General features: G+C 43.7%; 1 protein-coding gene across 1 annotated transcript; it reads left to right on the plus strand.

The window, feature by feature from the left end:
- The first annotated feature begins 2,035 nt into the window (after nt 1-2,035).
- Nucleotides 2,036-25,954, plus strand: LOC134339721 (late histone H2A.2.2-like). The gene is made up of 4 exons (XM_063036445.1): nt 2,036-2,252; nt 2,892-3,284; nt 14,942-15,155; nt 24,246-25,954. Exons 1-3 carry the CDS (start codon nt 2,036-2,038, stop codon nt 15,010-15,012), a joined length of 681 nt encoding a protein of 226 aa, XP_062892515.1. The 3' UTR covers nt 15,013-15,155; nt 24,246-25,954.
- The last annotated feature ends 1,425 nt before the right edge of the window (nt 25,955-27,379 follow it).

Here is a 27,379-nt window from a genome sequence, read left to right on the forward strand (position 1 = left end):
CAAGGGTGTTGCCATTTACTATGGACTTTCCTCCAACATTGGACCTGTAAACTCCTCACACTTGTCCAGATTAAACTCTGTCCCCCATTTCTTCATCCATGATTCTAATTGATCTACATCCAGTTCTGTTTGTTTGACAATCTTCCTCACCACCCACAACTGCACCAACATTTGTGTCATCAGCGATCTGTGATCCGCCCATGTGTGTTTTAATCTGATCAAACAGAGGTCCCATCACTGATCACTGTGGACACACTGGTTACAAATCTACAGTCAAAATCATTCTCAATTCTATCAGCCCGAATGTTGCTGCACGATACATACCATTCAAACCCTCCCATACAGAGACTCGAGGAAAGTTATATATTTATCACAAGACCAGAGTTGGATTCAATGGTCTGGACTTGTTGCTCTGGATGCTCTGCTCCAAAAGTCCATTCAGATTAGTACAATGTAACCAGATACATCATCCCTGAGATACCGTTGTACAGCATTGTGTCACAAACAAGAGAAAATCTACAGTTGCTGGAAATCCAAGCAACACACAGAAAATGCTGAAAGAACTCAGCAGGCCAGGTAGAATCTATAGAACAAAAAATACAGTCAATGTTTCGGTCCAAAACCCTTCGGCAAGACTGGAGGTGAAAAGACAAGGAGTAGATTTAAAAGGTGGGAGTAGGGGAGAGAGAATATAAGGTGATTGGTGAATCCTGAAGGGGAAGGAATGAAGTAAAGAGCTGGGAAGTTGATTGGTGAAAGAGAGAGAAGGCCATGGACGAAAGAAAAGAGGGGAGGAGCACAAGAGGGAGGTGATGGATGGGCAAGGTGAGAGAAGAAAAGGGGATGGGAATTGGTGAGGGGGAGGGGAGCATTACCAGAAGTTTGAAAATTTAACGTTCATGCTATCAGTTCGGAAGTTACCCAGACAGAAAATGTTGTTCTTCCAATCTAAGTGTAGCCTCATCGCATTGTATGATTTTATTTAGAAAGCAAACTTCATTTAATTAAAGAGTTCAATTACAAGAATGAATCAGAAAGAACTTTATACATTTACACCGCATGAGAGAATGGAAGATACATTGTGAAGTCCAACTCCCACACTGTACCAGAGACTGACAGGTACAGAATGAACCCCACACTCTCACACTGTACCAGAGACTGACAGGTACAGAATGAGCCCCACACTCTCACACTGTACCAGAGACTGACAGGTACAGAATGAAACCCACACTCTCAGAATGTACCAGAGACTGACAGGTACAGAATGAACCCCACACTCTGACACTGTACCAGAGACTGACAGGTACAGAATGAACCCCACACTCTGACACTGTACCAGAGACTGACAGGTACAGACATTCTGTTGTTTAACAAACCTGGACAACCCTCATCACCATCTCAGTACAGCACCACTTGGACCACTCTACACTGCAATGGACTCTTGTTCAAATTCTGTTACCTCTTCGTAATTCTGTAGAGTATATTTTTATTTCGTGAATGGTGTGTCTCTGAAACTGTGTATCTATGAATCTGCTGCAAGCAAGTTGCATATGACAATAAACGACTTTCAACCTCACACAGAAATGGGTCTCTCATGATGACAATTGGACCTTTGATCTCCTGCTGCCCTGTTTCATTACATAAACGTTTTATATTGTCGAGTGTGTGTTTTTCTCATTCCTTCTGCTTTGAGCCAAATGCCGAATACTGCTCCTGTGCCTTATGGTCCATTTTGTATGTTAGATTTCCTCCCTGCGGAATTAACCGGCAGCGGCAACTCACCGGATCAGCGCCAGTTCCCAGTCCGCAGTTTTACCCAAACGAACACGGGGCAGTCGAGAGAGAGTTCTGATTGTTTGTGCATGTGCCTTCAGATAGCCAATCAAATGATTTGACTGTATGAATAGATTCTTCAAATAGCCATTGGGAATTCAAGGCATCCCATCCCTCATTAGCATACAGTTCTGGGCGCTGTCTATTTAATTCGTGCTACAAGCCAGTTCTGCTTTTTCAGGGTCTGAAACCGACGGAAGAAATGCCTGAGCTTGCGAAATCCACTCCGAAGAAGGGCGCCAAGAAAGCTTTGCCCAAACCAGCGGGCAAGGCAGGGAAGAAGCGCAAGAGGCTGAGGAAGGAGAGTTACTCCATCGACATCTACAAAGTGATGAAGCAGGTTCACCCCGTTCCTCCCACTGCACTGACACGGAATTGTTACCTCCCCATCCTCATCAGTCCGCCCTGCTGGTATCCATGTAGAGTGGAGGATTGCTGCCGTTGCTGTTTTAGCTGTGGGTTCAGGAGTTTATTAGTTACAGTTGGGTAACTTCTTTGAATATTATTTCAATGCGAGGCCGGAACGATTTCATGGTTCTTTCATAGAACAACATTTTAAAATTGCAGACTAGCCGCTGGTCACAGTTTGAGAAGAGCCGTTTGTCCATAACCTGATAACGTTTACACGATGACCGACCGCGGGCAGAAGCTGAGGTTCAGTTTTACTGTTTCCGTTACGGGTTGAAAGAAATTCGAGAATTGAGTTCCCAGATATTTCAATATCAATTACACTTGCATTAAATGTGCCCAGTTTCAGTAACGGGGAAGTGCGAATACCTAATCGTCAAACAGATCAGCAATTATTTAATTTCTGATTAAATTTGAACAATGGTTTATTTTTGGCGGGCTTTTTCGAAATTGCAGTGTACTTTGGGGAGGAGACGGTTACTTTCCGCGCTTCTACCTTTACGGGCTGCTGATTGGTCATTAAGACAGTTCTTCGATTGGGACATTTCTCTTCACCAATGAGAATTAGCACGATTAGTTTGCATTATCAAAGAAGGTATAAAAATGCGAGTTGGGGCGGGGTGAACATGCCCTCATTCTCGTTGGAGCAGTTGCCGTGACTGTGAAAATATCTGGACGTGGAAAAGGCACCGCTGGCAAAGCTCGGTCCAAGGCCAAATCTTGCTCATCTCGGGCTGGACTGCAGTTCCCGGTCGGCCGGGTTCACAGACTCCTAAGAAAGGGCAACTATGCTGAGCGGGTGGGTGCCGGAGCCCCGGTCTATCTGGCTGCTGTGCTCGAGTATCTGACACCCGAAATCCTTGAATTGGCCGGCAACGCCGCCCGGGACAATAAGAAAACCCGCATCATCCCTCGACACCTCCAGCTGGCCGTCCGCAACGATGAGGAGCTGAACAAGCTGCTGGGAGGGGTGACTATCGCTCAGGGCTGTGTGTTACCCAATATTCAGGCCGTGCTGTTGCCCAAGAAAACCGATGGTGTCAGTAAGTGAAGCGACGTAAGCTGAACCTATTTACCCAAAGGCTCTTTTCAGAGCCACTCATAGTGCCTGTGGAAGGGCTGAACTGTGGGTGATTTCCGTTCAGAGTAACTGGGTTGTGTATCTGTCACAGCCATGACAGGTCTCTCTCCGTCACATTTTTTTTCCGCGAAGTAAACCGATATGTATATATCTGCAAAGAAATCGGTCCTGACTCATTTCCCCTCTCTGCCTGCTCAATGGAGCTCTCTCCCCTTGCGTAGAGTCAGCGGGTTCACTCGGCCCGGGGTCGTGAAATTAATTTCCAGAGTCAGCCCCCCGGAAGGAGAATTTAATCTCCGATCATTGAACGATTCCGCTCTTCATGACCTGAAACCGCGTTGGCTGGGTTTCCCATTGCGGGTTGACCCTGGACCGTTCCGGTGCGCAGCAGACGGGAACACTGCCTGCTGATCGCTTCATGAGCAATTCCCACCGCCTCACAGAACAATAATATTTGCAGCTTTACATTTATCTACAAAACTACATTTACCCTGTGGAACTGACAGTATTTACTGGAAATCTCGTCCACCTGGGTCTCTGAAATATAAATGAATATTTTGTGAGAGAGTTTGGTCAGATCTCCCGAGTGGCTCCCTCTGTCAGGCGGTAGGTCGCTCTGAGAACAGTCTTTGGTTTGTGCCAGGGAGGGAGGGAGGGGGTGGGTGGGTGGATCGAGGTCTCCAGCACCGGAGGACCCGTCACTTGTCGAGTCTTATTTCCCACAAAGCGGTTCAGTGTTGCTCTGCCTCTAGTAGGAACTTCTGAATACTGATTGAGAAGAATCTCCTGGGCACATTGAATAAATTCTGATCCACCAAACCCTTGGCATTACGGCTGTCCCAGTCAGCATGAGAGAAGTTGAAATGTCCCTCTATTACAACCTTGTCAACTCCTGATATTTGATGGCCAATAATACAATCCCATCAAAACATCCCTTCCTTACTTCAATCCCATCAAAACATCCTACAACACTAGAGCACCACATTACAGTACTGGCCTTTCAGCCCTCGATGTTGTGCCGACCCATAGATTCCTAAACCCACACTACCCCATAACCCTCAATATTTCTTTCATCCATGTCCCTGTCCAAGAGGCTCTTAAATTACCCCTAATGTTTTAGCCTCCACCACCATCCCTGGCAAGACATTCCAGGCACCCACAACCCTCTGTGTAAAAAAAACTTACCCCTGATGTCTGCCCTAAACTTCCCTCCCTTGACTTTGTCCATATGCCCTCTGATGTTTGCTATCCCTTCCTTACTTCAATATTATTGGGACAATCTCCAAGTAATGCTGAGATGTTCTTCCTGATCAAGCACATCTCTTCCTCCTCTTCCCTCCACTCCATCATACCTGTAGCATTTGTACTGTGAAATGCTACAGGTATTTGTAGTATTTGTTGCCCCTTGCACAACCATTTATTGTTCGGGATATAATACCCCAGCCTCGTGCATGAATCCATGCCCGGGGCCATCTGCTGTTCATAAACAAATGACAGTACAGGAGGGGCCCTTTAGCCCATCTCTACATATTCCTGTGCCTGTCTGAGATTTCCTTAAATACTCCTGTGCTCTCTGCCTCTGCCACCACCCCTGACACTGCATTCAAAATCTCCACTACTGTTTTCTTCACTTCCCTCCTCTGACATTAAATACATGCCTACTGGTAGAAGGCATTTCACTCCTGTGAAAAGTATTGCTAGCTATCTACACCAACTATGACCTGCAAAATTCTACAAATTTCTATCAAATCTCTCCTCAGCCGATGCCACGACAGAAAAAAAGCTCCAGCATGTACAGCCTCTCCTCACCGTACACCACCTCCAGACCAGACATCCTGGTAAACCACTTCTGCTCCTGCTCCAAAACCTCCACGTGCTTCCAATAATGAGGTGACCAGAACTGAACACTGTACTCTCAATGTGGCCTCACCAGCTTTTAGAAACCTGTAACATAATGTCCTGGTGCTTGAACTCAATGCCTTGCCTGAGGAAGGCAAACATGCCATACATGACTTCACCTCCCTGTCAACCTGTGTTCACAGTTTCAGTGAGACTGTATGCTTGGACCCCAACATCCTTCTCTTTGTCAATACTGTCAATGTTCCAACCATATCAGCAATATCAATATCCTGCTGTATCGTTTGGAACTCTTCTGTGCAATGACAGTTCCACCAGTTTGTGTGCCATCTGCAAACTTACTCACCTACACAACCACATTTTTTATCCACATCATTTATATCACGAGTAACCGAGGTCCCAGTACAAACGTCTCTGGATCACGACTCATCACAGTCCTCCACCCAGAACAGGACCCATGCACCACTAACCACTCCCTTCCATGGGAAAGACAATCAGCCACATCACTGTGGACCCATCCTAAACTCCTTGTTGAGCCTACCATGTGGGACCTTGTTGGACACCTCACCCTGTTTGATTTCAGCTTCCTAAACCTTACAAATGCTTTTTCCTCCTCCTTGACTAAATTAATTTCCTCTCTCATCATCCAAGGTTCCTGTACCTTGCCGACCTTGACCCTCCCTCTCACTGGAACAAACTGGCCCTGAAACACTGTGCAGCTGGTCTTTAAACAAACTCCATGTCAGATGTGGATTTGCCTCAAAATCCATCCTTACAGCATTACTGTGCATGACATCAAACTCAGCTCCAATCTCTCCATTCAGTGACTGGTGTTCCGGTTCACATCCCCCTGTCAATCTCGTTTCAGCCCTCCCAGGGAGCAGCAATGAACCTCATGATCCTGACCGCCCTCCAGTGAAGGTGCAAACCATCCCTCTTGTACAGGTCACCAGAAGAGGTTCCAATGATCCAGAATCCTGAAACCTGCCCCTGCACCAGCTCCTCAGCCACACATTCATCTGCTCTAACTTTCTGTCCCTAACACCACTACCACACGGCACTGGGATTTACCCGGAGATTACAACCCTTCAGGTCCCGCTCTTTAACTTCTTCCCTAACTCTCTATATTCACTGTGTGGCACCCCTTCCCTTTTCTGCCTGTCCATTAGAAACTGACATCAACCACCACCTCTGGCTGAATGAACACTGGCCCCCCGTTCTGTATCTGCTCTGAGACGTCCCTGACTCTGGCACCAGGGAGGCAACACAGGATCATTTTGTGGATCCAGAGTCTCTCACTGACCTCCAACAACTCATCTATCGATTTACACAGAATGATCACCCTGGCTGACAGCCCTCACCCGGTAAGCTTCAGAGCCAGTCTCAGTGACAGGACATCCCCCAGCAGTAGCAAAAAGAGGTTCAGTGTTACTGAGGGGAATGGCCACAGGAGCTTGCTGTACTGAGGGCCTGTTCCCGTTACCTCTCCTCGCAGTCACTCAGCTACCTGCTGCCTGTACCTTAGGAGAGACCACCTCACTGAAACTCCAATCTATAATACACTCAGTGCCCTGTCTGGTCCTCAGTATATCCGCCTTCAGCTCCACTTCCTTCATACAGTCAGTGAGGAGCTGCATCTGGGTGCACATCCCACAGTGTAGTCCTCAGCAACAGTGAGTCTCATTTGTGTCACAAGGCCCACAGGGTGAACACACAAGTGCCCCAGCAAATTACTCCACTGTAAACACGAGGAATTCTGCAGATGCTGGAATTTCAAGCAACACACATCAAAGTTGCTGGTGAATGCTGCAGGCCAGGCAGCATCTCTAGGAAAAGGTACAGTCGACGTTTCAGGCCGAGACCCTTCGTCACGACTAACTAAAGAAGAGCTTGTAAGAGATTTGAAAGTGGAATCGGGGGGGAGAGATCCAAAATGTCAGGAGAAGACGGGAGGGGGAGGGATGGAGCCAAGAGCTGGACAAGTGATTGGCAAAAGGGATATGAGAGGATCATGGGACAGGAGGCCCAGGGAGAAGGAAAAGGGGGAGGAGGGGGGGAAAACCCAGAGAATGAGCAAGGGGCATAGTCAGAGAGACAGAGGGAGAAAAAGGAGAGAGAGAAAAAGAATGTGTGTATATAAATAAATAATGGATGGGGTATGATTTTAATTCCACATCCCATTCCAGCATGTCTAACCATGGCCTCCTCTACTGTAAAGATGAAGCCACACTCAGGTTGGAGGAACAACATATTCCGTCTGGGTAGACTTCAACCTGATGGCATGAACATTGACTTCTCTAACTTCCGCTAATGCCCCACCTCCCCCTCATACCCCATCCGTTATTTATCTGAATACAGACATTCTTTTTCTCTCTCTCTCCTTTTTCTCCCTCTGTCCCTCTGACTATACCCCTTGCCCATCCTCTGGGTTCACCCCCACTCCCCCTTTTCCTTCTCCCTGGGCCTCCTGTCCCATGATCCTCTCATATCCCTTTTGCCAATCACCTATCCAGCTCTTGGCTCAATCCCTCCCCCTTCTGTCTTCTCCTATCATTTTGGATCTCCCCCTCCCACTTTCAAATCTCTTACTAGCTCTTCCTTCAGTTCATCCTGATGAAGGGTCTCGGCCCGAAACGTCAACTGTACCTCTTCCTAGAGATGCTGTCTGGCCTGCTGCGTTCACCAGCAACTTTGATGTGAATTACTCCAGTGTCCTCATTCTGAGTACAGCAGGAAAGCACAACTTATCAGTCTGTCTTCTCAGCTTCCTCTCACTGAAGCCTCGCAAGCAAACGTTTCAACTCACCAGCGTTACATTCTTCATCTTCACCTTAAATATTACCTCATCATTGTGGGCCAACGGTCCTATTGTCCTGTACTGTTCAATGTTTTTCTCCCTAGGTACTAAATTTTAGACATCACTGCTATGGGGAAAGCTTCTCACTGTCTGTCCTAACAACACCCCTCACAATCTTGTACACCCTCTCAGATTCTGCTCCTTTCCAAGGAAAGCAAACTCAAACCTTCCAATCTCACGTCATTGATTGGAAGGGGACACTAACAGGGATGATGGCAGACTAGCAGTGGCTTGAATTTCTGGGGGCAAGTTGGATGGTGCAGGATAGATAGTTCCCTTGTAGAAGAAGTAGTATTCTACAGTCAGGATAATGCAGTTTTGACAATGGAAATCTTTACCCAACATATAAGCCAAAGACAAAATTGGAGCTAAAATTAGTGGGAAGTTAGAGAATTGGGAAGCTTTTTAAAACCAGCAAAGTCAAGTGAAAAGCCATAATGAGGGGTAAAAGATGGAATATGAAGGTAAGGTAGCCAATAGTAGTAAAGAGGATACCAAACATTTACTCAGATATATGAAGAACAAAATGGAATTGAGAGTAGATATCAGAGCACAGAAAGCTGATGCTGGAGAGGTAGTAACATGGTACAGGGAAATGACAGACAACCTGAATAAGTATTTTGCATCAGTCTTCACTGTGGATGACAAAAGCAGTATGCTGGAAGTTCAAAAGAGTCAGAGGGCAGAAGTGAGTGAAGTAGCCATTACTAGAAGGTGTTTGTAAACCTGAAAGATCTGAAGGTAGATAAATCACTGGGACCAGATTGTCTACAACAGTGCTATGAAAGTGCTGCTTGAAGAGATTGTGGAGGCATTTGAAATGATTCTCCAAGAATCACTGGATTCTGACATGGTTCCAGAGGACAGGAAAATTACAAATGTCACTCCACTCTTAAAGAAGGGAGGGAAGCAGATGCTAGAAAATCACAGGCCAGTTAGTCTGACCTCAATGGCTGCAGAGATGTTGGAGTCGATTGTCAAGGACGTGTTTTTGGGGTACTTTAAGGCACATGATAAGATGAGCCATAGTCAGCATGGTTTCCTTGAGAGAAAATCTTGGCTGCCAAATGATTTTAAATTCTTTGAAGAAATAACAAGCAAGATAGACAACAGAGAATCAGTGGATGGGTGGGTGTTGTTTACTTGGATTTTCAGTAGACATTTGACAAGGTGCTACACATGAGGCTGCTTAACAAGTGAAGAGCTCATGATGTTACAGGAAAGATACAGGCTGATTTCCAGGAGTCAGAGTGGTAATAAAATGAGCCTTTGCTGGTTAGCTGCAGTGTTCTACAGGGATCATTTTTAGGACAGCTTCTTTTTACGCTATATGTCAATAATAATTTGAATAGCGAAATTGATGGCTTTGTGGCCACGTTTTTGGACATTACAAAAATAGATGGAGGGGCAAATAGTGCTGAGGAAGCAGAGAGGCTACAGAAGGTCTTAGACAGATTAGGAGAATGGATACTTAATGGCAGATGGGATACAGTGTCGAGAGGACTAGAATAGAAGAGCCAAAGATGTAATGTTGAGGCTTTATGAGGCTCTGGTAAGGACTCACTTGGAGTTTTGTGAGCAATTCTAGGCCCTTATCTAAGAAAGGGTGTGAAGGTTCAGAGGACGTTCACAAGAATGACTCTGGCATTGAAAGGGTTATCATATGAAGACCATTTAATTGCTGTGGGCCTATACTCACCAGAATTCAGACGAATGAGAGGAATCTCATTGAAACCTCTTGAATGTTGAAAGGCCGTGGTCAAGTGAATAATGAGATGACGTTTCCAATGGATGGGGAGGCTAGGATCAGAGGCATGGCCTCAGAATAGAGGGACTTTTGAACAGAGATGAGGAGGAATTTCCTGCCAGAGAGTGGAATTTGTTGCCAGAGGCTAATGTCGAGGCTGTCATTGAGTATATTTGAGGCAGAGGCTGATGGTTTCTTGATTATTCAGGGCATGATGGATTACAGGGACTAATCAGGAGATTGGGGCTGACAGGGAAATGGATGAAATGGCAGAGCAGACTCAATGGGCCAAAGTGACTAATTCTGCTCCTGTATTTTATGGGCTTACAATGGAAGAGCTCCATCCCAGACAACAATTGGTAAATCTGCTCTACACTGTCCGGCAGGTTCATTCTGCTCCCGGGGATTGGCAGGGGGATGGGGACAAGAGCACCAGGTCACAGATTACAGTGCAATCATGTTCGTCCTACAGTGTGTCCACCAGAACAGCACCCAGTATGCAGTGGTGTGGGAAACCAAATATTATCAAGCTGGTGCCTGACACATCTTTGTTAATCTGCTATCTCTTTACTTTCTGCCATTAACTCCGCACCATCTCCTACTCACTGTGCTTTACCAATTAAGCTAAAATTCTCAGCAATAAATTGATTCATATTAAATATCTCAGCATTAGTTTTTCTATCTGTCCAGCTTCATACTTCGCTCATTTCAATTTACCACATCTTTATTGTTTTCTTTTACAAGAGGTTCATTCTCCCTCCCAATTACAGATTCTTTTCCAATCTTTTTATTAATATCAAAATATTAAACAGAACATAGTATTAATACAAAGCTATCGGGATAATATTGTTAATGATTAGCAGCTATAAATATAAACTCAGTTAACACACGAATATTAAACCTCCCAAAAACTCTCAAAATACAAATATAAGGAAAAAAAAGTAGAAACAATATGAAAAAAAGAAAAAAAAACAAGTGCCCCAAAATACAAATTAATCTAAACAATACTAATCAACTAAACTAAAGAAAAGAAAAAGACATGGGCTGTTGTGTTACATCAAATAAGACCATTAGTGTCAATAACTCCGCTCCTCTCTCCTTATATTTGAAAGTAATAGAATAGGTTTGGAAAAGGTCAAATTACATCATATGTAAGTGTTGAATAAATGGCCTCCAGGACTTTTCGAATTTAATAGAAGGATCATAAATGACACTTCTAATTTTTTCAAAGTTTAAACACAACATAGTTCGAGAGAACCAATGAAATGTAGTGGGAGGTGTAATCTCCTTCCAATTCAGCAAAATGGATCTTCTCGCCATTAACGTAACAAATGCAATTATCTGACGAGCTGAAGAGGTTAAATGATTTGGTTCTATCATTGATAAACCAAAAATTGCAGTAATAGGGTGAGGTTGTAAATCAATACTCAGGACAGTTGAAATAATAGCAAAGATATCTTTCCAATAATTTTTCAAAGAAGGACATGACCAGAACATATGAGTTAAAGAAACAATCTCTAAGTGAGATCTATCATATACATGATTTATATGAGAGTAATAACGAGCCAGTTTATCTTTAGACATATGGGCCCTATGTACTACTTTAAACTGTATCAGTGCATGTTTAGCACATATAGAGGAAGAACTAACTAATTGAAAAATTTTTTTTCTATTTTTCAATAGGTAAAGTAATCTTAAATTCCCTTTCCCAATCATTCTTAATTTTATTAGATAAGTCTGGACGTATTTTCATAATTATATTATAAATAGTTGCTATTGCACCTTTCTGAAATAGATTTAAATTAATTTTTTTTCCAAAATATTTGTTGGATCTAGATTCAGAAAGGGAGGAAGAACAATATTTGAAAAGTTTCTAATCTGTAAATATCTAAAGAAATAGGATCTAGGCAAATTATATTTATTAGGTAATTGTTCAAAGGACATGAAACAATTATCCAAAAATACATCAGAAAATCATAATATACCTCCGATTTTCCAAAACAAATAGGCTTGATCCATAATAGAGGGATCAAAAAATATATTAGATATAATACGGCTTGCTAGAATAAATTGATTCAACCCAAAAAAATTTCGAAATTGGAACCATATTCGTAAAGTGTGCTATTGGATTATCCATTTGTCAATGCAATTTAGAAAGAACAAAGGGAAGCAAAGTCCGTAAAACCCAATTTCCCTCGGGATCAATAAAGTATTGATCTATCTATCTATCTAAAATAGATCCCAATGAAAACCCTTGTACAGATTTACATTCAAGATTTACCTAATGTAGACTTGAAATTAAGTCCGAGTCCCATGTCCAAAATTTTAAATGTCGAATATTAATTGCTCAATAGTAAAATCTGAAGTTCAGCAATGCCAGACCACCCTCCTTTTCAGACTTCTGTAAATATTTTTTACCTAACCTAGGATTTTTATTCTGCCATATATATGAAGATGTTTTAGAATCAACATTATCAAAAAAGGATTTCATAATAAAAATTGGCACCGCTTGAAATAAATAAGAATTTAGATAAAATAATCATCTTGATAGCATTGATCCGACCTATCAATGACAGACGTTGGTGACCATTTCGTAAACAGATGTTTAGTCGGATCAATTAAAGGTAAAAAATTAGCCTTAAATAAATCCAAGATATAAATATCGGACTAAAATTAAATTTCTCAAGCACACTAAATAAATATGGCCATTCAACTCTGTCAAAGGCTTTCTCAGCATCCAATGAAATAACACAATCTGGAGTTCTAAGTGAAGGAGTATAAACAATATTCTTTAATCTCCTAATATTAAAAAATGAATAACGATTTTTAGTAAATCCTGTTTGGTCCACAGAGATAATTTGAGGCAATATCTTCTTTAACCTAGTTGCTAATATTTTAGAAAAAATCTTAGAATCTACATTCAGCAGGGATATTGGTCTATATGATGCACCGTCCGTAGGATCTTCTTTTTTAAGAATTAAAGAAATAGAAGCTCCGCAAAATGATTGTGGTCATTTACCTATTCTAATTGCTTCTTTAAAAACTCTACACAACCAAGGAGAAAGAATAGAAGAAAAAGACTTAAAGAATTCTACAGTATAACCATCTGGACCAGATGCTTTGCCTGAGTTCATAGACGAAATAACCCCCTGTATTTCTCCATCCGTAATAGGAATTTTTAATGTTAAACATTCCTCGGATGATAGTTTCAGAAAGTTCAATTTCCTTAAAAGGTCATGCATTGTATTGGGATTATGAGGAAGTTCTGAGTAATATAGAGAAGTGTAAAATTCCTGAAAGGATTTGTTTATCTCTTCATGATCAACTGTCAAAGTACCATCATGTTTACAAATCTTAATAATTTGACGTTTAACCAAAGCAGTTTTCAATTGATTAGCTAATAATTTACCCAATTTATCACTATGTATATAAAACTCACTTCTGGTTTTCATTAGTTGATTTTCAATCAAAGATGTTAGTAATAAGCTATGTTCCATTTGGAGTTCGACTCTGTTTATGAAACTCCTTACTAGGAGCAGTGTAATATTTCTTATCAATTTTTCTAATCTTGTCAAGTAACACAAGTATTTCATTCTCAATATGTTTTTTCAATCCAATAGAATAGGATATAATCTGTCCATGGATATATGCTTTAAAAGTGTCCCATAATATCCCGCTGGAAATTTCTTCCATAATATTATTTGAAAAGAAGAAATCAATCTGTTCCTTGATAAATTTAATGAATTCTGAATCTTGAAGCAGATTGGAATTAAACCGCTATTGTCCAGTATTAGAAGATGTATCGATTAACTTGATAGAAAGTTTCATTGGTGCATGATCAGAAATGGAAATAATGTCATAGTTACAGTCAATCACAGAAGGAATTAAACGAGAATCAATAAAAAGCAGTCAGTTCTAGAATAAGTATGATATACATGTGAGAAGAATGAAAATTCTTTATCCTTTGAGTGTAGAAATTTCCAAATTTCTAAATTTTTGTAATTCCAGTGTTACATACCCCGTGACGGGAATAAAGAACCAGCAGAGATGGAAAACACTTTGGAGTCCAGTATTGCTACTAACTAATAATATTTATTAGTAACTACGCAATACAGTAAAATAAATGTAGATAAATCAAACAGGTTAGCAATGATTTATATATATCAGTAAGTGTGGAAATATATGTATGAAAAACCAAGCTTCTTAAAGTCTAGGGGTAAAAGGATACAGTCTTACAATGATGAGTAAAGTTCAGTTCAATTGTTCGTGGTATTTATGTAGTGATGGAGAGAGAGAGGGAGATATTTGAGTCTTCAGGTGAGCTGATGCCGTCGATCTTCTTGTTGTCCTTCGAAATCCTTTAAAGGTCACCGACTGTGACTTTAACAAAGGGGACCAGTTTTCTGTGGTGGAGCTATCCCCCAGGCAAGGGTGGACACATGGACAACTCCCCGCCAGTCAACACTTTTCCTCTTTCCACTGCAAGAGCGACAGATCGATCCTCCAAACCCACATTTCCTGCGGGCACAACAATGCTCATTCAGTGTCCTGAACATGTGTCTGTTCTATCATCTGACCTCCTATTTTATCTTCCCGTGCTGAGCGTCAACTGTCACTCAAATAATTCCTCCTTCCTTACTCTGTGAAGAAATGCACAAGCAAACGAACTGTGCTTCAGAAGTATCAACAACCTGTCTTCGGTCACCATAGCAACTTACAAGCTGCTCGGTGCCATCTCTCTCTCTCGAACTCAGCAGAAATCCAAAAGTTAACCAGTTCTTTCTCGTGCCTTAAAGTGACAGTCCAACAGTTAGTCTTCGTCTCTCTCTCTCTCTCTCTCTCAAAACAAGATGTCGGTGTTAAATAACTCTCTCTCTTTTCAAAAGCACAGTTGATAGGGGTAACTCAGGACCCCATCACACCAGATTCAATCATAAAAGAGTTGATAAGACGAGCCAACATATTCGGTAAAGCCTGACTAGATATAGATCTATCCATCAAAGGATTTAAACTGGGGTCCCCAACCTTTTTGGCACTGCAGACCGGTTTAATAGTGACAATATTCTTGCGGACCGGCCGACCGGGGGGTTGGTTTGGGGGGTAGGGTTGCCAATGGAGAAGAATAGCAGTCAACTACGTTGTGTTTACCCCGAGAAAGACTACGACCATGAAGCCTTGCGCAGGCACCAGTATGCTGAACTCGCTGCCCTGTGGAAGAATGGGAGGTGATGGAATGGGCCACAGAGGTGATGAGACGAGCTGCTCCTTGTTCTCTGCCATTGCCATGTGGATGTGGGAGGGGACTGGTGGACCTGACTGCGCCTCCACTGTGAACATCGGCTTCTTTTCTTCCTGCCTGCTGACCGGTAACAGTGAGTGTCCGTCTGAGTTTCAACACACAACACACGTGGGACAGTCCAGCACAGGGAAAGGCCCTTCAGCCCACAGTGTCTGTACTGACCACAACCGATCCCATCTGGCTGAACATGTCCATATCCCTCCAGTCCCTGGCTGTTCGTGCCTGACCAAACACTTCCTCAACTTTACTGGTTACTACCTACCATCACACCAGCTTCCGTGTCCAGCACATAATTCTCTGAAACTTCTGCTATCTCCAACAGGATCCCACCACCAAACACATCTCTCTGCTTTCCGCAGGGATTGCTTCCTACACAACTACCTTGTCCGTTCATCCCTCCCCCCTGATCTCCCTCCAGGCGCTTATTCTTGCAGGCAGAATAAGTGCTACACCTGCCCCTACCCCTCACTATCTTTCAGGGCCCTCAACAGTCCTTCCAGGTGAGGCAGCACTACCTGTAAGTCTGTTGGGGTGATGTACTGTGTTCAATGCTCTTGGTGTAGCTTCCTGCATATCGATGAAACCCCATGTAGATTGGAAGACCACTTCACCATGAATCAGCACTCCATCCACCAGAGCAGTGGGCACCCATTTTAATTCCACTTCCCATTCCCATTCTGATATGTCCAGCGATGGTTTCCTCCAGTGTCGTGATGAGGCCACAAGTCAGTTGGAGAAACGACTCCTTATATTCTGTTTGGGTAGCCTCCAACATGATGGTATGAACATCTATTTCTCAAACTTATGGTAATGCCACCAGCACCCCTCCCCATCACCATTTCCCAACCCCTTTTCCCTCTCTCACCTTATCCCCTTCCCTGCCTATTGTTTCCCACTGGTGCTCCTTCCCCTTTTTCTTCCTTCCATGGCCTTCGGTCAATTTCACCAATCAACTTCCCAGCTCTTTACTTCACCCGTCCCCCTCCAGGATTCACCCATCACCTGGTGTTTCTCTCTGTCTTCCCCCACCTTATAAATCTACTCCTCAGCTTTTTTTTCTCCAGACCTGCCCAAGGGTTTCAACCTGAAATGTCAACTGTACTTTTTTTTTTCCATAGGCCTGGCCTGTTGAGTTCTTCCAGCATTTTGTGTGTGTTTTCAGATTTCCAGCATCTGCAGATTTTCTCTTGTTTGTGATTTAAACATTACTGGTGTGTCAGCTTCACCTTCCCCGGCAGCATTTTTCAAACACCCACCAGTCTCCGTGGAAAATAAGAACTCACCTCCCAAATCTATTTTAAACATTCCCTCTCTCCTTTTAAATTAAAGCTCTGCTCTTGAGTATCTGACAAGTCTCTGCTCAGCCTTTGGAACTCAGCAGTAAAAGATTTACGTTTGTTCCAGCTAATATTATAATTGAAACTGCCTTTCCTGTGATGTGAGAACCAGATCTGATCACAAGACGCCTGAAGTGATCTGACCAAAGTTGCATGCAGCTGCAACATGGCTACCGACTTTTATCCTCAACAGCTGAGCCCCTTCACCATGATGTCCAGTTTTGTTATTTTCAGGAGGAATCTTTTTCTGCAACCCAACATCCCCCTGTACCTCAGTGCTTCAAAGGCTCCTGTCATTTCTGCATCCTTTGGCTTTGCAATGAGAATCAGAGTTAATACAATGTGGAAAACGGGTCCTTTGGCCGTCCTTCTCCCTGCTGAGCTAATCCAATCTGGCTCTGCTGAGCCCATAGACCTCGAAACCTTTGCTATCCGTGTACATACTGAGATGGTTTTAGAATGTTTCTAATGTGTCTGCCTCTACCACTGGCAGCTCATTCCAAATACACACCACTCTCTACACTATGTCCCTTTTAAATCTCTTGCCTCTGATCTGAAACACCAGCCCTCTTGGTTTTACCAACCCTTTCCTGGTCCCATTGATCTTACATCCCTCTATCAGTTTCACCCCTTAATCTGTATGCTCTAGGGTATAAAATACTCGTCTATACCACCTCTCCTTATAACTCAGACGCCCAAGTCCAAATGACAACCCGGCAATTTTTCTTTCTCTGTGCTCTTTCTAGTTTAAAAACATATTTTTGCTACAAATGGCCGATCAAAACTATACACTGTATCCCAAGTCTGTACTGTAACTTGTGTATCTACAACACCTTCACCACTGTATCTAGCTGAGATGTCACTTTCAGTCAACAATACATTCACATCGACATTGTTTACATAAATTACGAACAACAAAGGTCCCGGCACACAGTGGCACACCACTGGACAGAGACCTCCAGTCTGAGGCACAACCCTCAACCATCAGCCTCTGCTTCCTATCACTGAGGCAATTATGAAACTAATTGACTATCTCTCATGAATTTCATCTTCCAGACCTGTGTCAAAGGCCTGGCTAATGTCCATACAGACAACATCCACAGCCCTAACCTCATCAACGCTCTTGTGAAACTCTTCGCAGAGCTGCAAGAAATTTGTCAGACATGATTTCCCTTGCACAAAGCTGTGCTGACTGTCCTGAGTCAGACCAAATGTTGGTAGATCCAGTCCCTCAGAAACCACCCCCCCCCACCCCAGCAATTTACCCAACAACTGGCTTGTAGTTTCTTGGCTAGTTTTCACAACCCTTTTGAAACAATGGCACCTCATTAAACTGTGAGTCCTTAAGTCATAGGAGCAGGATTAGGCCATTCGGCCCATCCTGTCTGTTCTGCCATTCCATCATGCCGGATTTATTATTCCCCATTCTCCTGCCTTGTCCCCATAAACTCTGATGCCCTTAATAATTAAAAACCTTCTAACCACTGCTTTAAATATACCTAATGACTGCCTTTATGCCCATCTGTGGCAATGAATTCCATTGACTCATCACCTTCTGATGAAAGAAATTCCTCCTCATATCTGTTCCAGAGAGAAATCTCTCTACTCTGAAAGTGTGATACCTCCATTATTGGAAACATCCCCTCACATCAACTCTATCTAGGGCTTTCAATATTCAATAGATTTCAATACTATCCTCTGTCATTCCTCTAGACTCAAGCCAGTACAGGCCAAGAGCACCAAATGATCATTACGCCGTTGTCCCTTCAGTCCCGGGATCATTCTCGTGAGTCTCTCCTGCAGCCTCTGCAATGCCAGCAGCTTAGAAAAGTGACCCAAATCTGCTCATAATCCTCAAAATAAGGTCTGACCAAACCCTTGTAAAGCCTCAGCATTAGATGTTTGTTTTTATATTCTAGTTCGCTTGAAATGAATGAGAACATTACATTTGTCTTCCTTATTACCAGCTCAATGTGCACATTGACCTTCAGGTGACCCCGAAGTTCCTTTGCACTTCTGATTTCTCAATTCACTCCCTGATTACAAAGAGCTTACACCTTTATTTCTCCCACCAGAGTACATGACCACACACGTCCTTACACTGTATTTCATCTGGCACTTCCTTGTCCATTCTCTAAATCTGTCCAAGTGCTACTGCAGACTCCCTGCTTCCTCAACACTGCCTGCCTCTTTGTATCATCCACGGTCTTGGCCTTAAAACTATCAGTTCTGGATTAGTCACTGTCCAGCTATGGCCTGAGATGAAGCAACAGTCTCTTCCCTGGCCTCCACAGTGTATTCTCCAGCTTCCCACAAAGTACGAGAAGGTACCTGATAAAGCCCTGGAGATTTAACAACCTTAATCCAGTTTAAGGCCTCCAATAGAGATCACTGCCCATTTGAATGTGGTCTAAGACATCGCAGCTTATTTCTGTCACTTCCTTAGCTTCCGCATTTTCTCAATGGTGAGATAACTGTTGGAAATATTCATGGAAAGCCTCTCCTATTTCCTTCAGTTCCACATACCGAGGCCATGTTCATCTCCATGGGGAATGATTTTCCGTCTAACTTCCCTTTTCCTATGAATATACCGAGAGAATCTCTTGGGATTTTGCTCACTTTGCCTTCCAAATCCTGATATCCTCATTTTACCCTCCAAACATTTATGAGAGATCCTACGTCTAAGAGTATTTCCCGAGCATTGATCCAAATCTCACCAGTCTATAATTTCCTGGTTTGTCTCTATTGCCTGAGGAACAACATGCCCTGGAATATCAGCATCACTCCCTTCTCTGATCTCACTATCCTCCATGACCATGTTGATGAATACTGATGTGAAGTACTGGTTTAGTCCCTTGCCCACTTGCTCTGGATCCAGACATCAACCCTCTCCTTTGTCCTTGTGTTGTCGTACCTTCTCTCTAGTGCCCCTTCTCACCAAAGTCATTTTTTGTCCCAGTTTGGCACTTCTGATTCTCCCTTTAACTTTTTGCTTGCTTGCTTCAAATTGCCAGAGGCCTTCTCCAATTTTTACATTTAAAACATTCCTTATGCTTGCTTTTTGCTTTCAGTCTGAATTTATAACATCTCTCAGCATACATATCTGCCGGACATTACCATCCTTGTCTTTCCTCCTCGTAGAGACAGTTTTGTCTGAATTCTGACCCAATTGCCTTTAATCATCACTCACACGTTAAATGTGGACTGACCAATCACAGCTGCACCCAGTCCCCTCTCCCTAGTTCCTGCCCAACACAGTTGCCATTAGCTGTACCCCAACTGACCACATTACCACCGGGTCCAGTCTTGTCCTTATTTACTGTTCCCAAATTACAACTTCTATCAACGGTCAGGCTCATTTCCAACACAATGTCTTCTATGACCCGCTTCCCTGGTTAGATTATTCTCTTCTGTGTTAAGAAATAACCCAGGATACTTCCAACAAGCTCTGCAACAATCTAAGCCCCGCTGTAAGGGAGTCCCAGTCAACACAGGGGAAATTAAATTCACCCACTACAACTACTCTTTTGCTTTTTCCTCTTTCATTACCTGCTACATTTCTGTTCCTTTATCTCCTGCTGGCATTTGGGAGATCTGTGGTATAACCCCATCAGTGAATACACCTCTCTTATCCTGAGCTCTATCCACATTGTCCCACTGGATAATCCCTGCAGTCATCCGTTATCCCCATCCCTCTTGGTAGGGAATTCTAGTGCTTTCTATACAGTGTTATGTTTTTTTATCAGACTGTGCCTTTGTAGAACAGTATAGGTGTGTATTGTAGTTTCTTGCAGCTCATAATTTTGCACATCATAGTCTTGAACAGTCATCAGATTGTGTAAAAGGAGAGAGAGTTTAAACAAAGTGAGCAGGGGCAGTTGGCACATTTTGCATGTCACATTTCCCAAGGAGACATTTCATTGTCCATAATTGGGAACTTGACAAGATCCAATAAAATAAGTTGGGTTTACACAGAGCGGTCATTGCATGACTGGGCCAGAATTGGAGTGGGGAGGGGTAAGCCGGACGTAGATAGTTTTTCTTTATTCTTTATTATTTTCTTATTACACATTTAGAGCAGAGGGGATGCCAGACAAAGTATGAGATTGCTCCTCTTGCTGGATGTGGGAAGAAATGGAGACATCCAGTGTCCCTGATGACTACTCTTGCAAGAAGGCATACAGCTGAAAGTTTTACCAGGCCGTGCTGAGGAGTTGGAGATTGAACTAGATAAACTCTGGATGCCTCGAGAGACTGAGTTGTTGATAGACAGGACATGGGGGAAGTGATTAAACCCAAGGTGCTGGATGATTGTCAGGAGGGGGAGAGTGAATAGGAAGACAGTGCAGAGTACCCCTGTGGCTGTTCCCGGCAACAACACGTGTACCGCTTTGGAATACCGTGGGCCACATGGGTCAGGTATCTGGCTTTGTGGTTTGGTGGGGGGGGGGAGAGAAGAGGGGAGAAGAGGTGAGCTGTAGTGAGGGGGATTCATTGGTTCGGGGAACAGAAAGGAGTTTCCGTGAATGTGAACAAGGTTCGAAGATGATTATTGCCTCCTGGGTGCCAGGATCAGAGAGACATCTCAGATTTATTTCACAGCATTCCTAACTGGGAGTGTGAGCAGCCTGAGGTTCTGATTCACTTATTTACCAATGACGTGACTGTCGATGTCCTGCAAAGTGAGTTCAGGGAGTTAGGTGCTAAGTTAAAGGACAAGATCCCCCAGGATTGTGATTTTCAGGAATGCTACCTGTGCTACATGCTAGTGAGGTCAGAAATAGGAAGATCATACAGTTTAAGGAGGCTCATGAGTTGCTGTAGGAGGTGGGCTTCAGCTTTTTGGATCACTGGGATCTCTGCAAGGAAAGGTGGAACCTACAGAAGGAACGGTTTGCACCTGAACTGGAGGGGACTAATATCCCAGTGGGAAGGTTTGCTGGGGGTTATGGTTTGAACTAGAGGGGCAGGGGGATGGGAACCAGAGCACCAGAACAGACAGTGGAATTAGTATGGGAAAAGATGTTCTTCACCTCACCAACAAAGTCAGGAATCAAAAGGTTGAGCAAGGTAGGACTAATGTTCTGAGCTGCATATAATTTGAATGCGAGGAGTATTGTAGGAAAGGCAGAGAAGGTCAGGACCTGGATCAGCTTGTGGAGTTATGACATTGTAGCCATTAGTGAGACTTGTACGTTACATAGCAGGTATAGACAGGCAGAGACAAATTGGGTACTTGAGTTTAATGGGGTGAAAAGAAAACATGAGGTTAGAAACATAGAAAAGCTACAGCACAATACAGGCCCTTCGGCCCACAAAGCTCTGCTGAACATGTCCTTACCTTAGAAATTACTGAGGGTTACCCATAGCCCTCTATTTTTCTAAGCTCCATGCTCTTATCCAGGAGTCCTTTAAAAGACCCTCGTATCCACCTCCATCACCGTTGCCTGCAGCCCATTATAAACACTCACCACTCTCTGTGGGAAAGAACATACCCCTGGCATCAACTCTGTACCTATTTCCAAGCACCTTAAAACTGTGCTCTCTCGTGCTAGCCATTTCAGCCCTGGGAAAAAGCCTCTGCCTATCCACACGATCACTGCCTCACATCATCTTATACACCTCAAGCAACACACATCAAAGTTGCTGGTGAACACAGCAGGCCAGGCAGCATCTCTAGGAAGAGGTACAGTCGACGTTTCAGGCCGAGACCCTCAGTCCTGACGAAGGGTCTCGGCCCAAAACGCCGCCTGTACCTCTTCCTAGAGATGCTGCCTGGCCTGCTGCGTTCACCAGCAACTTTGATGTGTGTTGCTTGAATTTCCAGCATCTGCAGAATTCCTGTTGTTTGCGATCTTATATACCTCTATCAGGTTACCTCTCATCCTCCGTTGCTCCAAGGAGAAGACGCTGAGTTCACTCAACCTGTCCTCATAAGGCATGCCCCCACCCCCCACAATCCAAGCAACATCCTTGTAAAGCTCCTCTGCACCCTTTCTGTGGTTTCCACATCCTTCCTGATGCTCCTCTGGTGCTTAAGAAATGGTCTAAGAATAATCGAGAAATTATAGGCCAGTGAGCCTAACATCAGCTGTGGGAAGTTTATTGGAAAGTATTCTAAGCAACCACAGATATGATTATTTGGATAGAGAGGGACTGATTGGGAATAGTTAATATAGTTTTGTGTATGGTACATCATGTCTAAATAATCTTGTAGAATTTTTTTGAGAAAGTTACTAGGAAAGTTGATGAATGCAAGGGAGTGGATGTAGCCGACATGGACTTTAGCATGGCCTTTGACAGGGTCTCACCATGGGTGGTTGGTCAAAAAGGTTCAGTCATTCAGCATCAAGATGAGGTAGTAAATTGGATTAAGCGTTAGGTTCGAGAGTGGTTGTAGATGATTGCCTCTCTGACGGGAGGCCTGTGACTGGTGATGTGCCACAGGGATCAGTCTGAGTCCATTGTTTATCATCCAGATCTTTGATATAGATGACAATGTGGTGAACTGGGACAACAATTTTGCGTATGACACCAGGATTGGGGGTATAATGAACAGTGAGGAAGACACTCAAAGCTTGCACTGTGATCTGGAGCAGCTGGAATTTAATGCTGACAAGGATGAGGTGTTGCATTTTCGGAGGACAAACCAGGGTAGGTCTTACACAGTGAGCAGTCGGGCACTGAAAAGTGCATTAAAGCTGAGGGATCTGGGAATACAGATTCATAATTCCTAGTAAGTGGCATCACAGATAGATAAAGTCAAAAAGAGAGTTTAGGCACATGGTACTTCGATTTACAAAGGGCAAAGTGCAGGAGGTGGATGTTATGTTGAAGTTGTGTAAGACATTGGTGACTCCTAATTTGGAGTATTGTGTGCAGTTTTGTTTACCTACCCACAAGAAAGATGTAAATAAGCTTGAAAGAGTACAGAGAAAATTTACAAGGGTGTTCCTTGGACTTAAGGACCTGCGTTCTCTGGAAAGATCAAATAGGTTAGGATTTTATTCCTTGGAATGCAGAATATTCTTGGGAGATCAGGTATACAAAATTATGAAGGGTGTACTGTAGATGGGGTAATGATGTTTATAGGTCAGAGTTACAGTGAAATACTGTAGATGGGGTAATGATGTTTATAGGTCAGAGTTACAGTGAAATACTGTAGATGGGGTAATGATGTTTATAGGTCAGAGTTACAGTGAAATACTGTAGATGGGGTAATGATGTTTATAGGTCAGAGTTACAGTGAAATACTGTAGATGGGGTAATGATGTTTATAGGTCAGAGTTACAGTGAAATACTGTAGATGGGGTAATGATGTTTATCGGTCAGAGTTACAGTGAAATACTGTAGATGGGGTAATGATGTTTATCGGTCAGAGTTAGTGAAATACTGTAGATGGGGTAATGATGTTTATCGGTCAGAGTTACAGTGAAATACTGTAGATGGGTAATGATGTTTATAGGTCAGAGTTGCAGTGAAATACTGTAGATGGGTAATGATGTTTATAGGTCAGAGTTGCAGTGAAATGCTGGATTGTCCAGCTCTGGGCTGTCAGTATTGTGTTTTATTTAGAGAGCTGTGTGCTGTACTGGTCTGTGTCCTCACTGGCCGGTGCTGTGCTCTGGCAGCTCAGTGTGTTTGAAATACAGTGTCAGTGTTTTTACTGAAGAGTGTCTTTATTACACAAACTAACCTTGTCTACCATGGACTTTAAACATTGCTGGGAGGTGAGGGGAGGGTTTGGAACCACTATACCTGACTCTGAAGGATCTGACAAATTTGGCTTTGAACGTCCTGTTTGTTTATTCCCACAACCCCTGCAGGCAGTCAATCCCAGATGAGAACCGCTCTCCTGACAGACAACGGTGGGAATTAAACCCAGGTCGCTGGTACTGTCACCATTGCGCTGACCACGATGCTCCTGTGCCACCCCTTCCTCTTTAAACCCGTCCATTGATCCAGACCTCATGCCCACCGGGTAAAGAATTCCAGACGTTCCCTGCATCAGATGCACGTCAACTCTGGCAGGGGTTGCAGCCATTACTTCCTACAAAGCAAACCCAACATCATGAATGGCAGTGAGGCTTCACAACCAGACCAGCTCAACCCCTTTTATGCTCACTTTCACAGGAAGAATAAAGCCACAGCTATGAGGATACGTGCAGCGTCTGATGACCCTGTGATCTCTGTCTTGGAGGCCGACATCAGGCTGTCTTTCAAGATGCTGAACCCTCGCCGGGCAGCAGGGCCCAATGGAGTACCTGGTAAGGCTCTGAAAACCTGTGCCTACCAACTGCTGGAAGTGGTCAAAGACATTTTCAATCCCTCACTGCTACAGTCGAAAGTTCTCACCTGCTTCAAAAGAGCAACAACTGCTCCGGGACCCAATAAGGTCAGTGTGAGCTGCCTTAACGACTATTGTCCAGTCACACTCACATCTCCGGTTATGAAATGCTTTGAGAGGTTGGTCATGGATAGAATGAACACCTGTCCCAGGAAGGACCAGGACCCACTGCAATTTGCCTCTTGCCACAATATGTTTGCGGTAGATGCGATCTCAGTGGCTCGCCACACAGCACTGGAGCACCTGGGCAATACAAATACCTATGTCAGGATGCTGTTTATTGACTAGAGCCCAGCATTTAACACCATCATTCCTGCAGTCCTGATAAAATAGCTACAGAACCTAGGCCTCTGTCCCTCCTTGTGCAGCTGGATCCTCGGCTTTCCAGCACCTGGTGTGGGAGATTGCTCAGGACTTCAAAACCCATCTGTGTTTCCAGAGCTCAGCCGTCATGGTCCTGCAGGAGGCTAGCGAGGCTTACCTGGTGGGGAACATCGAGGACACTAACCTGTGTGCCATCCACGCCGAGTAAGTTACCATCCAGCTGGCTCGATGTTCCTGCGGGGAGCCCGCCTGAACCCGGCCTTGGCACTAAACACAACAAAAGGCTCTTTTAGGAGCCACTATCATGGCAGAGTAAAGGGCTATCATCTGCCACACCACTATTTTGGTTCCCAACCCACTGATGAATCGTTTCAATTCTCCTGCGACGCATTAACTAATCTGCCCATATTTGACCTGGCTGGTTCAAGTGCAGCCGCTCCCACTTCTACAGGTCACCTCTGCCCCAGCAGAGATCCCAGTGGCTGGAAACCTGAACCTGTTCTCCTGTACCAGCTCCTCATCCTCACATCCACCTGCCCTGTCCCCCTGTTCCTGTCCTTACCAGCACTTGGCATCAGGAGTAATCCAGTGATTACAGATCTCCTTGTCTCCACCCTCCCCTGCTGTACATCAGAATCACAGACCTGGCTGCTGCTGCTCTCCTGAAAGGCCATGTCTCCTGTTGATCAATTCTCCAAGTCAATCTGCTTCACCAGTCCCATTAAATGGATTCACTTTCCCCTTCAAACCTCCCATGTCAGGTCTGTATCTGCTCTGCTCTCTGGACCATCCAGAATGTGCCCTCTTTTCATTATTACCATTGGAGAAGAGGTACAGGAACCTGAACGCACACTTAATGTTTTAGGAACAGCTTCTTCCTCTCCACTATCTGATTTCCAACTGGTCCATGAACACTGCCTAACATCATCGTCACAAAATTGATTTGGTGGAAGGAGACAGAGGGTGGTCGTGTCAGCTTGTTATTCAGGTTGGAGGCCGCTGACCAGTGACATTCTCAGGGATCGGTGCTGGTACTGTAATTTGTCATCTATGTTAACAATTTCTCCGACATTGTCGTTAAAGTGATTAGTGAGTTTGCAGATGACAGCAACACTGGTGGTAGAGCGCACAGTGAAGATTATCTGAGAGTACAATGGGATCGAGGTGAACTGGGGAAGTCGGCCAAAGAATGGCAGAAGGATGTTGACATGGACAAGGATGAGGTGTTGCATTATGAGAAGTTCAACCAGGGAAGGACCTGCACAGTAAATTCTTGTCCCTTGGAGAGTATTACAGAACAGACAGACCATGGAATACAGAGACATCATTCACTGAAAGTGACAACAGAGGTAGTCAGGATGGTGATGTTTGTCCTATTTGTCTTCATTGGTCAGGGAATTGAGTACAGGATTTGGGATGTCATATGGCAACTGTAAACATTGGATAGGCTGGGACTCTCTTTCTCTCCCTAGATGGTAAGAAGCTGTGACCATTCAGAGGTTTATAAAATCATCGGGTGACCAGTCTATGTGTGAAGGTAGGGGAGTGTAAAACTACAGGATAATTATTGAAGGTGAAGGGGAAACATTTAAAGTCTACCTGAGGGTCACTGTTTTGCCATGCAGATGCTGGTGTACATATTGAACATGGAAGTTGTCAACAAGGACACAGTTATCATGTTTCAAAGACATTTCACTTCTCTCAGACTCAGGTGTGGGGGGTGTTGCATCTTTGATTAAGGAGACCAACACTGCAGTAATAAGTGAGGGTTTTGATGAGGTCTTGTAAGTAGAGGTTTTAAATAAAATGATGTATGATGATTTTGATGGGATTATACTGCCAGTTTCCCGATAGGGTGAGATATTATGGACCAGACGTGTTGGTAAATCACACAGAGGGGTAATGGGAACAGGCTTACAGCAGTCGGGCATTTTGACTTCCCCAGTATTAACCAGATTACCTTTGTATGAAAAGCTTGAGTTTCCAGGAGTAATTTGACAGATGCAGGATCAGTTCATCCCTCAGCAAAAACAGTATTTGAAAGGGAGGATGAGGCAAACATCACCAACAACAGAAGACAAAGGCAGCATAAAAGAACATGAGAGGGCTTACAATATCACAAAAATTAATGGATTAGGAAACTTAAGAAAACAACAGAAGACAACTACAATAGCAATGTGGAGAGAACAGGTGAATTGTGAAAGTAAGCTGGGCAATGATATAAAAGAAGATACTAAAAGTTTTATTTTTCAGACATGAAAAGAGTAAAAGAGAGGCAAGAATGGATCA

Source organism: Mobula hypostoma, chromosome 30, assembly GCF_963921235.1.
Source record: "Mobula hypostoma chromosome 30, sMobHyp1.1, whole genome shotgun sequence".
Taxonomy (NCBI): Eukaryota; Metazoa; Chordata; class Chondrichthyes; order Myliobatiformes; family Myliobatidae; genus Mobula; species Mobula hypostoma.